This window comes from Oncorhynchus kisutch, linkage group LG16 (genome assembly GCF_002021735.2).
Source record: "Oncorhynchus kisutch isolate 150728-3 linkage group LG16, Okis_V2, whole genome shotgun sequence".
Taxonomy (NCBI): domain Eukaryota; kingdom Metazoa; phylum Chordata; class Actinopteri; order Salmoniformes; family Salmonidae; genus Oncorhynchus; species Oncorhynchus kisutch.
The window spans coordinates 41,410,261-41,423,359 of NC_034189.2; the positions used below are offsets into that span (position 1 = coordinate 41,410,261).

Consider the following 13,099-nt stretch of genomic DNA (forward strand, 5'->3'; position numbering starts at 1 on the left):
CAGAAAATGTTTGACCTCTGTCATTGCCAACAAAAGGTATATAACAAAGTATTGAGAAACTTTTGTTATTGACCAAATACCTATTTTCCACCATAATTTGCAAATAAATTCATAAAAAATCCTACAATGTGATTTTCTGGATTTCTTTTTCTCATTTTGTCTGTCATTGTTGAAGTGTACCTATGATGAAAATTACAGGCCTCTCTCATCTTTTTAAGTGGGAGAACTTGCACAATTGGTGGCTGACTAAATAATTTGTTGCCCCACTGTATAGTAGAGACATGAGGGGTTCCATAAGGCAGCTTGGTAAGGGCTGAGTGCAGGGACAACGATCACATGTGGCAGTACTGATAAGGGGAGGAACCGTTTAAGGCCCAGATCACTCAGCTCCCTGCCTAACAATAAGGATGCAATGTGTAGCGATATGGAGGAGACTCCACCCAAAGTGGAGCATGTATACGACCACGGGTGAAACCATGTGTTTGTCTAATGCAGCTGTACTGACCCGCCGGGTAGAATCAACTTGGCTTAAAGCTTTCATAGTGTCCGTTGAGTTTGTACTCTGGAAAATAGAACCTAACACATCCTAATTCACTAGACCTCTCTGCTCTGCTCCACCAGGCCTAGTTCTCTCTGCTCCGCTCCACCAGGCCTAGTTCTCTTTGCTCTGCTCCACCAGGCCTAGTTCTCTCTGCTCTGCTCCACCAGGCCTAGTTCTCTCTGCTCTGCTCCACCAGACCTAGTTCTCTCTGCTCTGCTCCACCAGGCCTAGTTCTCTCTGCTCTGCTCAACTAGACCTAGTTCTCTCTGCTCTGCTCCACCAGACCTAGTTCTCTCTGCTCTGCTCCACCAGACCTAATTCTCTCTACTCTGCTCCACCAGACCTAATTCTCTCTGCTCTGCTCCACCAGACCTAGTTCTCTCTGCTCTGCTCCACCAGACCTAATTCTCTCTACTCTGCTCCACCAGACCTAATTCTCTCTGCTCTGCTCCACCAGGCCTAGTTCTCTCTGCTCCGCTCCACCAGGCCTAGTTCTCTCTACTCTCCTCTCTACTGTGTGAGAGAGAGGAGATCCAATAGAAGTGGCTTATGAATTCAAGTCAGGCAAAAAAGCAGCTAACTAGATTACAGTAATTTCCTATGGGAAGCAATCTGCTTGTAGGGGTCTGGATGTGATATAACAGTACAGTAATATCTGGATAGGGAGATTGTAGATAGATATATATACAGATGTTCTGTCTTTGTCTGTGTGTGTGTGTTTGTGTGTGAGCATATGGGGGTGTGCATGTGATTGTAGTGAATCTGCAGTAACTGTTGTATAGTAGCTAGGACCAGAGCTAGATGGGGCTTGAGGCTTCTAGGTTTAATCACTCTATTTGTAGTAAAGCTGTGATTGAAGCATCTCTAAGTTATTAAATAACGCATTTTGTTCCACATGGCAAGGAACTATAGCTCGCTCTCTCTCTCTCTCTCTCTCTCTCTCTCTCTCTCTCTCTCTCTCTCTCTCTCTCTCTCTCTCTCTCTCTCTCTCTCTCTCTCTCTCTCTCTCTCTCCCTCCACCTTATGCAGCACATACATCAATAGTGCACGGCCCAGCCTCCTTGTAATACAGTATAATCTAGCATTACATGAGACCTTTAATCCCCACAGAGTGGAATCAGAAGGGGAATGTCACGTTGCTCGGCTCTGTGACACGTACTGCACAGCTCACAGGGCAGGAGCACCCACTGGAATACCATGTTACAACCCCAACATCACCCTCGTCATGTCCAATCTAGTGAAGAGTCACACCTGGATCTTGGGAAAAAAGCGGTTGGAGGCTGGACCAGGCTATTGTTCAGCGTTAGAACCACTGACCTCAGAGATACAGAGACACACTTCACATCACACCTCCCAACACCACAATGTCCAGTCTACTGCTGAGTCACCCTAAATCTTGTTCAACCCAGGGCCAGGTTACTGTTAAACAACGTAGAAAACACATTTGACCACAATCTTCCACCTCGAATACATGTCGGTTGGTATAATAATAATCTCAGAGGACTATGACGAAAGCTCCAGTGGCAGTTGAATGGCAAGAGCTCTCGGGGGGGGTCTGCCCTCTTTCAATGGCACCGCAGGAATACTGACATTCTATTCACACACGGCGCCACTTAACTCTCAAGCTGTACTGAAATCAGCAGGCACTCAGCCCGGGACTAACACTTCCTCTCTGCTCGGACCACAACAACAGATAGAAACCTATGTAGGAGCGTGGGCTTTGAAAGAAACCAAAACATGTCCTGTGTTACTCCCATCCAGGTCTATTTAAACAAATATTGCCATGCTCATTTCAAGTAATTCAAGTTGTTCACGAGCAGCATCCCTAACAAGAGTAGAAGAGTCTGTCAGTCATTGCAGTGGATCCACTCCCCTGAGACCATCACCACCCCCCCCCCCCGCTCTCCAAATGGAGTGGCATCTAACGAAGGAAAAGTTGTCTCTTGTTCTCTCAAACACAGAGGAGAAACAGATGTAGGATAACAACGTAAACCCTCCTGGAATACTGTAGCCGGTAGCGTTCACTGTCTCCATCCTCCAGAGACGTAATGCCGTATGCTGTCCTCGTCTAATGACAGAAAGTAGACAGGAAGCAGCTCTGTCTAATGGCTCTTCCACGTCACAGAAACCACGTGGTCAGAAAAAGCTTCAGCTGCAGCTGTTTTAACTACACAAATGAATGGAGGAACGAGAACTTCACCACAAAAAAACGATTGGTTCTAGACACCTGGTCAAGGTAGAGCTGTTTGATTGTCTTTCACGGCTTCCTTTCCTCATCTCCTTTCCCTCATCACCGCTAAAAGATAAAAGGACTGGGTAGATCTCCAATGTACTGCTTTCATCTATCATGCACTACCAGGCCAGTAATCATATAGGAAAGGACACAAGGAAATGAGACTAGTTGAGACTATTGAGACACCACCAGTCAGCGGCAAGAGATGGTCACTCACCTGCCACAGAGTTAGGGCGTGGCATCACCAGGGAAGAAGTGCTGTGCGTGTGGCGCTGTGGGAAGGGCCTCTTGGCTGGGGGCGGAGTTCTGGGTGCCTCTAGGATGGTGATTTCAGACCTGGGCGGGGCCTCGCTGGGTCCTGGCAGGTCGTCCTTGGCGACAGGAGGGCAAGAGTCACCTTGGTGCCCGCCACGCCCAGCGCCCCTCCAGCTGCCGTCTTTGCTCAGGTCCAGAGTGGAACCACCGCGATCCTCATTCTCAGGAGAGCTGGTGATGGTAGCTGAGGCACAGGGGGAGTAGACAGGGGTGAAGGGGATTACAAACGACAAAACCAAACCGTTGACTCCTAATGAGTGCCTTTTGGATAAGATCAAGTTAGGAATAGCTGTCATTTAGGATGAGCTCAAACTCTGCTTCAGTTCACTGTAGTTTTCCAGTCTGGTACGTTATTGGCAGTGACACTGTACTGAGTTAAAGAGTAAAAGGCCGATCATCAGTCACATCAACAGTGACGAGGCATCAGTCACACATCGACATCAACACAATCAAACGCGTGTGCTGTGCACCCTTTGTCCTTATGTATTTACCGAGAAATACAAGCTCTATTCAGGGAGAAAGATGTCCTATTTTAGAAAGTCCAGACCCGTACGCAGCAAAGACAGCAACGTCCCAGTTTTGTCAAGAGGGAACTGAAGCCTCTCGACTAAAGTGGCACAGGCAAAGAGAGAGAGTCGGGAGATAGAAAGACTGCCTGAGAACTCAAAGCAAGGTGAAACAAGTATCATCCATCTCTATTTCTTCAGTGCTGAGGCCCTTATCCTAATCAGGATTATTGACAATGTGAGTACTGAGATATATTATTGAGATATATCGATGACCAATGGAAGGACGAGATGGTGTTTTTTCTTTCATAGAGGTCTCACAATCATGTGCACATATCCATTATTTCTCAGGAGGTGAGAAGAGAACACAACACAAACACAACACAGAAAATATCTGAATTGAAATTGATCCAACTATGGGGATGATGGTCTATATAAGCCACTCACCTATGATTCCGCTATCCTGGCTCTCAAGTGTGGAGCTGGGGCTCCGGCAGGGACTGGGGCTGAGGAGGGTCCCACCTGGGCTGGGGCTGGGATTGGGAAGACAGGAGGGTGGCCCCCCGGTACTGCTACTACCCAGGGTGGAGCAGGGGCTGTCTGAGCATGGAGACGTAGTGCTGCAGGTCAATGTGGAGCATGGGCTCACCGCCTGGCCAGAGATATTACACTACAGACAGAGAGGGAGCGAGAGAGGGAGAGAGAGAGAGATGGGCAGAGAGGGACGAGAGAGAGAAGGGTGAGAGAGGGACGAGAGAGAGCGAAAGAGGAGAGGGGGATAGAAAGAGGGGCGAGTAGGCGATATCAGTCAAGTAGAAAGTGAGGAGAGATGGATAGAACGTGTGGCAAGAGAAAAGAGATATAGAAAGAGAAGGGAGAAGAAAGAGAGAAAGAGGTGTTTTATTTAAAGCTCTGTCTATGGACAAGTATTATCAGAGGTATAGACCCTGTTGGCCCCATTTCCAGCTGTCCCCAGGTTAATGTATGGTATATAGGTCATTGTATATAAGTGTGTGTGTGTGTGTGTGTGTGTGTGTGTGTGTGTGTCAGTCAATGTCCCCCTCTCCTCCCAATGTCCCCAAACCCCAATATCTGCATCCTTCTTCATATGTCTCCAACAACACCTGAACCCTACATTTCCTAGATCCTATAGGTCTCAACTCATCCCAGCACTCAGCGTTTCTGCAAAGTTAGAGAACGTTCAGCTCAGTGCTATTCCCACCTTACCACCCCATCAGTTATCGGAACCAGGACACGGTACACTGCTCACAGCCGACACATTGTCTCTATAAAACTGTCTCCATCTGGAGCTCAGGTGGAGGAAGGAGGTTAGGAAAGTGGGGCAATGCTCAAACGGTGATATAATGATACAGTACAGTATATAAACGTCCTGCAGGCTCAACAGCATGTGGCGGGCCAATGCAACAAGATTAAAAGCAAGATATTCAACTGACATCACCTTATGTACACATTCCATAAAGAAAATGCCATCACAGTATATACTTTCAAATATTAAGTCAAGACTGCCTCCGATTTTCTTTTTCAACAGGTAATTTACCTTCAAAGTTGTAGTTTCTAAATCTGCAGCTTAACAAAAACAAACTCTCAATCTTGGTTATCATACAAAACATTGCCTATAAATCTAATTAAAGAAGCCATCCAAAAACTCCTCACTTCTGCAAAGAAAACATCAGCCTCATTTTAGGGCGGCAGGGTAACCTAGTGGGTTATAGTGATGGACTAGTAACTGCAAGGTTGCAAGTTCAAACCCCTGAGCTGACAAGGTACAAATCTGTCATTCTGCCCATGAACAGGCAGTTAACCCACTGTTCCTAGGCTGTCATTGAAAATAAGAATTTGTTTTTTTCTTAACTGACTTGCCTGGTTAAATTACAATAAAATAAAAATTTTCATATTTCTGACATCTGACTTTCTCAGTCACTCTCCATCCTTCCCAACATTTTTCATTTCACACACCTTCTTTTCCCTCCGGTCCTCCATGGGGGTGCTAGGCGAGGCTGGGGTCCCTTCTCCCAGTAAGAACCCCAGCCTGGTCATCAGTTCCTGGGTTGAGAAGGAGGAGGAGCTGGGCTGGAGCTCCGCGTGCAGCTCTGGAGGACAGATGGAGAGAGATGACAGACGAGCGGATTGCTGTGAGCAGCACGACACGACCACACCAAACACACACACACACCGTTCTGTAGCGCAGCCCAGTTTAGCTCAGTCCAGCTCAGTTCCTCCTTCCTGCCTTTCCTCCAACCTGGCTACGTCGATTGGATGGAGGATTATGTATACTATGCCGATGGAGGAGAGGTTAATGTATGCATCCCCAGGTCAGCAGCAGCGCCGGTCGGCCTCATTACCGATGAAGAGGCTGTGGCTTTCTCAGTCCCTGACTGCATGACTGAAGCAGCTCCGTCTGCGTGTGTGTCCATATGTGTATGTGTGTGTGCCTGCTCAGCGCTCCCGGTTGGTTAGGAGACAGGCGTAGAATCTCAATGAGCTCAGCTCAGCCCTGGCCTCCAGCAGAGGATAGGCGCCTTTGCACCACCATCTTTGGCACTGGCTGCCCTGTCCGGACAGATTGGGCTGAGATGAGCAATATGGTGCATTGATACATCACTGAGAAGGGCCTGATGCCATGACCTTTCACCTCCAGCTCGCCACTGTACAGATGCAGAGGTGGATGAGGAGAGGGTGTTCAATACGACACCTCTATATCCTGTTTACATACAACAGTGAGTTGGAAAATATGAGGATGTCTAGGAAACAGAGATACTATTGAGAGAGATGAGGAAGAAGGGAAGGAATGTGGGAGGGCCAAGACACAGCTTGTTGGGCATTAGTTACTCTCAACCCTTCTTGGGTTAGACACCTTCTCATACATCTCTCCCCTCAATCCCTCTTGGGAAAACGAGTTCCAAAAGGTGAACTCGTTTGGGTTCCATGTAGAACCCTCTGTGGGAAATTGTTTTACATAGAACCCAGAAGGGTTCTACCTGGAACCAGAAAGGGCTCTTCAAAGGGTTCTCCTGTGGGGACAGCCGAAGAACCGTTTTAGGTTCTAGAATGCACCTTTTTTTCTAAGTGTATTCCTCCATCAATTCCCCCCCCCCCCCCCCCCCCCCCCTCCACCCCCCCCCCCCCCCCCCCCCCCCCCTCCCTCAAGCCCTCAGGATCGCCCCATTCTTTCAATCTCACTGTCGATATCCTCTCCCCGCCTCCACATAATCCATTGTTCTCTCCAATGAACCGTAGAGATGATGCAATACACAGTAAGCAAATAAGAGGAAACAGCCACCACCACCTCACTATTGCATATCCCTCCTCTCTTCTCCGCCTAAAGTCACAACTTCCTCCATCTCTCAGACAAGGGGCGGTGATGAAACGAGCTGCCTGGTTAGACGAAAGGCAGGCACCGGCACCTTTCCTACACAGCAGAGATCACACGCAGAGCTGTTAATCACAGACAGTGAGAGAGACAGAAGGACAAACAGACGCTTGGTGGCACACGGGGCTGAACTGTCTGCAAGAGATCTGACTGTCTGGCTGGAGCTCCTGATTCAACGGTGTACATTACAAATGGGAAAGAAAGAGAGACCGTGAATGCCAGGGTAGTCGGGTGCCATCTCAGATGGAAATCAAAACAGGGGTATCACCTGAACTAAATGAATCCTGTAATGTCACCCTCCATTATCCAGCTTAATGGAAGTGAAGTAGTAAACCAACCGTAGTCACAGCAGCTGTCACATTAGCAGCTCTCCCTTCCACATTATCACTCTGATGCATGTTCTCTTTCTGTGAAAAACATACATCTGAAGTCTTTTGGTCCACACTGGGTTGTGTAATAGTCTGGGAGCTGGAGCACGCTTGGTTCTTTCTGGCAGAAGGTTGTTCAATCAAATCTTAGCACACTTCAACCCACTGTGCACAGATGCCAGTTCAACGTCTATTTTTGAATGGCATTTGCTTGAGTTGTCAACTAGCGTGAAATCAACAACAACAAAAAGTCACAAAGTTCAAGGTTCAAAGTTGGGCGGGAAAAAATATGAAATTCCCTTACGTTGCTGACTTTTTGGAAATCCAATCATTTTCCCACGTTGATTCAATGTCCTCACATGACATTTTTGGGGGGGATAAAATGATGTGGAAACCAGTGGAGGCTGCTGATGGGAGGACGGCTACTAATAATGGCTGAAATGGAGTCAATGGAATGGTATCAAACGTGGTTTGCATGTGACACCATTCCATTGACTCCATCCCAGCCATTGGTATGAGCCATCCTCCCATCAGCAGCCTCCACTGGTGAAAACAACGTTGATTCAAACCGTTTCTGCCCAGTGGAAAGGCACTCGGGTCAAAGCAGAGATCCACAGAAACTGAGAACAAGATCTGACTCTGCACCCTCTGTCTCAAGGAAACAACCCCTTCAAATTCTTGTATTCTTGTTTTTTGTGCAAAAGAGAATAATGATGTGGCCTGTCAGTCATTACCAAAGTCAGAGTCATTACTGAACATTGAATACATTGAATACACTCAAATGTATTTTACAGCTATTCATTTATAATCAATTTATTTGTTTGAGTCTGCTTTTTAATTTTTTTATTTTTTTTTTATTTTTTTGCTGAGTTGGTTTTGAAAGGCAAACCTAATAATCCTATATGCTGTTGAAATTATACCTCGGCACCATTCAGGGTTCATTCAAATTCATAACGAGCTAAGCACATGGAAAAGCAAATATGGAAAACATCCCATTGAAAAGTATTGCAAATTAACACAACAATTTGAAGGAAATGGTTAGTAAACGTATGCTATAATGATCTAGATTTACTTTACATTCATAATGGTTATTGGAGATACATTGTGGGTCTATGTGGGCAGTGGAAAATGGTGGTTACTGTTTTAAAAAGCTACCCTCAAATCACACAACTGTGGCTAAAACTAAACAAGACAAACCGAGAGAGAGAAAGTGAGAGGGAGGGTGTGAGAGTGAGACACAGAGAGAGAAAGAGAATGAGCGAGAGAGAGAGAGAGAGAGAACAAGAGACTGCATCCTCAATCTACCAGCCAATGTCTCCATCCATTGCCTAAGTGCCCAACTGATTTCCCACCTGAGGTCAGGAAGCTATAATCAGTGAATCTCTGCGTTCAGCTCTCCATGGCACTATTAGGAACAACACCTCGTAACTAAAACAACCAGACACTTATTGAAAGCTTCATCAATCGAACTCTGACCTCTGCGCGACAAATTCAAGGAAGGGGTTTCGGAATGATTGAAACACACAGTAAACACACCAGCACGCTGTCGCCGCTGGTTACGAGAAGCAGAGGGAGAAGAGCGGAGCTTGGCAACAAGAGGGCAGGAGGATGCTGGAGACAGGCTGCTCCGCCTCAGGACTAGCCCCCAGCCTCTCCACATAGACAGCTGTGCAGGGGATGGCTGGCATTTACACTGTTACCCTCAGCACCACTTAGGTTTGGCAGGTCAATTAAACACATGCGCATGGACACATGCATCCACGTGCACAAATACGCTTGCACAAACTGTACATGTGCAGTTGAAAAAATAACAGCAGGCCGCTAAAATCAACTAACATTTAAACAAAACTATGGAAGATTTGTTCTCTTCTCTCTATCCTCTGTACCTCTCTTCCCCCTTTTCCAAATGTACCGTACCGCATTCTCTCTCCCCTCCTTTTGTCTCTCATCCACAACTCTCTGTGCAGACACGCTCACACTCACCTCTCTGGGAAGTCTTGCTATTGTTCAGAGCGAAGACGAATGCATCTCCAGGAAAAGAAGGACTCTCCACATACTCCAGCTTCCTGTACGGACCTTCAGTCAGAGCAACAGAGAGAGAGAGTGAGATGGGGGTAACGAGAAAGGGAAGAGAAAGTGAGAGAGAGAGAGAGAAATTCAACTCTTCCAGATGGGATTTGCAGTCGGGAATTTGAATTTCTCCCACCAGTTGGGAGAAGCCAGCATGAGCTCGGATACATGCAGTACAGTATAAACTAATCCCTGTGATGATAACAGCTCAAATCGCCAACATGAGTGTCTGTGTGTGTCTGTGTGTGTGTGTCTGTGTGTGATGAGGTAAAGGTCCACACCGCGACAGTAAACTCGAAGCTTCAGCTTGATGCACACCGCACTGCCACCTAGTGTTATTCAGCTAGAAAGCCCAAGACACAAACGCAGAAGACATCGAAACATAATCTTCCAAATAAGGAATACAGTTCCTTTCCAAAGCTGAGCAGTGGGGGGGCTGGGCACTGGGTCACTGAGTAAGAGGTTGAACTGTAGAGAGTAGAAACCCAGTTACTACATAACCCTGGCCTGCCACTGAGAAATCAAGGCATAGTGGAAATAATCAAAAAGCTAATGACATACTATTTGCTTTCTAAACTTCCCCAGCATTCAGTCCTTGGAGATACAGTGAGTTGTTGTTATTGATGTATGGTATCCTGGACAGCATGTACATTTGACAATGGGATTTGAGCATAATCTACTATTTCTCCCAGGGGAAATAAAGTGCTAGCTGTGTGAATAGCCTTTAATCAATCATTAGGCATGTACTGGCTGTGCTATAAACCCACTGGGCTTAAAAACCAGGCAGAGCCATCATAACCTAATCTCCACAAAGAGCACACAAGAGCCTGTCAGAACCGTGGGAGCTACAGAACAGCACATGTGATCAATATGCTACGAGCGGGACTCGTCGTTAGGCTAGCAACGAACATAGCAACGAGAACAAGATGACCTGCAAAAAAGAGAATGATGAAAGTATATTCGTTTTTACAGATGATCTATAGATGTGCCCTTCCCTCTGTGTGTGTATGTGTATGTGTATGTGTATGTGTATGTGTATGTGTATGTGTATGTGTATGTGTATGTGTATGTGTATGTGTATGTGTATGTGTATGTGTATGTGTATGTATGTGTGTGTGTGTGTGTGTACAGTTGAAGTCGTAAGTTTACATACACTTAGGTTGGATTCATTAAAACTCGTTTTTCAACCACTCCACAAATTTCTTGATAACAAACTATAGTTTTGGCAAGTCAGTTAGGACATCTACTTTGTGCATGACACAAGTAAATTTTCCAACAATTGTTTACAGACAGGTTATTTCACAGAATCACAATTCCAGAGGGTCAGAAGTTTACATACACTAAGTTGACTGTGCCTTTAAACAGCTTGGAAAATTCCAGAAAATGATGTCATGGCTTTAGGAGCTTCTGATAGGCGAATTTACATCATTTGCGTCAATTGGAGGTGTACCTGTGGATGTATGAAGGCCTACCTTCAAACTCAGTGCCTCTTTGCTTGACATCATGGGAAAATCAAAAGAAATCAGCCAAGACATCAGAAAAAAATGGGAGCAATTTCCATACGCCTGAAGGTACCACGTTCATCTGTACAAACAATAGTACGCAAGTATAAACACCATGGGACCACGCAGCAGTCATACCGCTTAGGAAGGAGACGCGTTCTGTTTCCTAGAGATGAACGAACGTACTTTGGTGTGAAAAGTGCAAATCAATCGCAGAACAACAGAAAAGGACCTTGTGAAGATGCTGGAGGAAACAGGTACAGAAGTATCTATATCCACATAAAACGAGTCCTATATCGACATAACCTGAAAGGCCGCTCAGCAAGGAAGAAGCCACTGCTCCAAAACCGCCATTAAAAAAAGTCAGACTACGGTTTGCAACTGCACATGGGGACAAAGATCATACTTTTTGGGGAAATGTCCTCTGGTCTGATGAAACAAAAATAGAACTGTTTGGCCATAATGACCATTGTTATGTTTGGAGGAAAAAGGGGAGGCTTGCAAGCCGAAGAACCCCATCCCAACCACGAAGCACGGGAGTGGCAGCATCATGTTATGGGAGTGCTTTGCTGCAGGAGGGACTGGTGCACTTCACAAAATAGATGGCATCATGAGGCAGAAAAATGATGTGGATATATTGAAGCAACATCTCAAGACATCAAGTTAAAGCTTGGTCGTAAATGGGTCTTCCAAATGGACAATGATCCGAAGCATACTTCCAAAGTTGTGGCAAAATGGCTTAAGGACAACAAAGTCAAGGTATTGGAGGAGTGGCCATCACAAAGCCCTGATCTGAAACCCATAGAAAATGTGTGGGCAGAACTGAAAAAGTGTGTGCGAGCAAGGAGGCCTACATACATCACTCAGTTACACCAGGCTCTGTTAGGAGGAATGGGCCAAAATTCACCCAACTTATTGTGGGAAGGTTGTGGAAGTCTACCCGAAACGTTTGACCCAAGTTAAACAATTTAAAGGCAAAGCTACCAAATACTAATTGAGTGTATGTAAACTTCTAACCCACTGGGAATGTGATGAAAGAAATAAAAGCTGAAATAAATGATTCTCTCTACTATTATTCTGACATTTCACATTCTTAAAATAAAGTGGTGATCCTAACTGACCTATGACAGGGAATTTTTACTAGGATTAAATGTCAGGAATTGTGAAAAACTGAGTTTAAATGTATTTGGCTAAGTTGGATGTAAACTTCAGACTTCAACTGTATATGTGTGTTCATTAGAAGAACAAAATCCTGGTGAATGGCTGTTACAGTACCTGGGGACTTGATGCCCATATGTGAGGGCATTATGTAGGACTGGCGATGGACCAGGGGCGAGGAAGGCAGGGAGATGGACTCCCCCTTAGCCAGTTTCCCCCTCGGCCTGCCCCTTGAGGGCTGGGGGTGGTGGGCATGGCTAGGTTCCTGGTAGTGGGTCACCCAAGCACCAGCACCCCTTCGTTGGATACTGTGGCTGTGGTAATCAGTGACTACCGCTAGCGAGAGGAGAGGGAGATATAGTGGGAAAGGTGAGAGAGATTAAAAGGGGTCAGAAAAGAGAAGAGAGAGAGAGAACAAATTAAACTGTAATCAATAACAGGGCCTATCAAAAGGTCTGGAAACGTAAAGGGATAATCCACCCCAAACCACTAATTCTTATGATTAACAGTGTTAAATAACACTAATATGTGAAAACAATATTTTTTGTGAACAAATGTTTAATTTTGTCGTTACAACAAGGTTGGTAGCAACATGTGAAAATCGTAGTGGAAATCTGTTGCAGCTCAAGTCGACTACAAAACCCACAATGCAATGCTATCTGGGCTGGCTGGCTATTTAGCTAAGTAGCAAACGTATCTACACACAATAATACCAAAGTCAATATCAGCATGTGAAGTAGCTAGCTATCTGTCAAATTGCCTAAACCAACTGCACTAGCAATTTAGGAGTCTATCTCACCGAGTTCAACCTGAAGTTCATCTCTGACTAGAGTGAGTGCAGAGGATGTTGCTATGGCAACACTGGCCCTTTCCCACCTTTCCCACAGACAGGGCGCATTGTGGGATGCTACTTGAAAGAGAAACTGAGTTGAATCATTTGGTACTCTGTTTAGATTGAGCACAAAAAAAGTGTTATTAAATGTGATACTGTGTGTGAGGAGAACCATGTAGCTCT

At 45.7% G+C, this 13,099-nt stretch overlaps 1 protein-coding gene across 2 annotated transcripts in view; it reads right to left on the reverse strand.

The window, feature by feature from the left end:
* The window catches only part of LOC109878212 (protein TANC1), a 58,357-nt gene that overhangs the window by 41,949 nt on the left and 3,309 nt on the right, over positions 1-13,099 (reverse strand). For both annotated transcript variants that reach the window (XM_031792446.1, XM_031792445.1), the window contains exons 3-7: positions 12,202-12,420; positions 9,338-9,430; positions 5,573-5,706; positions 4,043-4,265; positions 2,992-3,273 (exon numbers count right to left, since the gene is read on the reverse strand). In XM_031792446.1, coding sequence (XP_031648306.1) covers positions 2,992-3,273; positions 4,043-4,265; positions 5,573-5,706; positions 9,338-9,430; positions 12,202-12,420 — 951 coding nt within the window. The remainder of the gene's footprint in view (positions 1-2,991; positions 3,274-4,042; positions 4,266-5,572; positions 5,707-9,337; positions 9,431-12,201; positions 12,421-13,099) is intronic.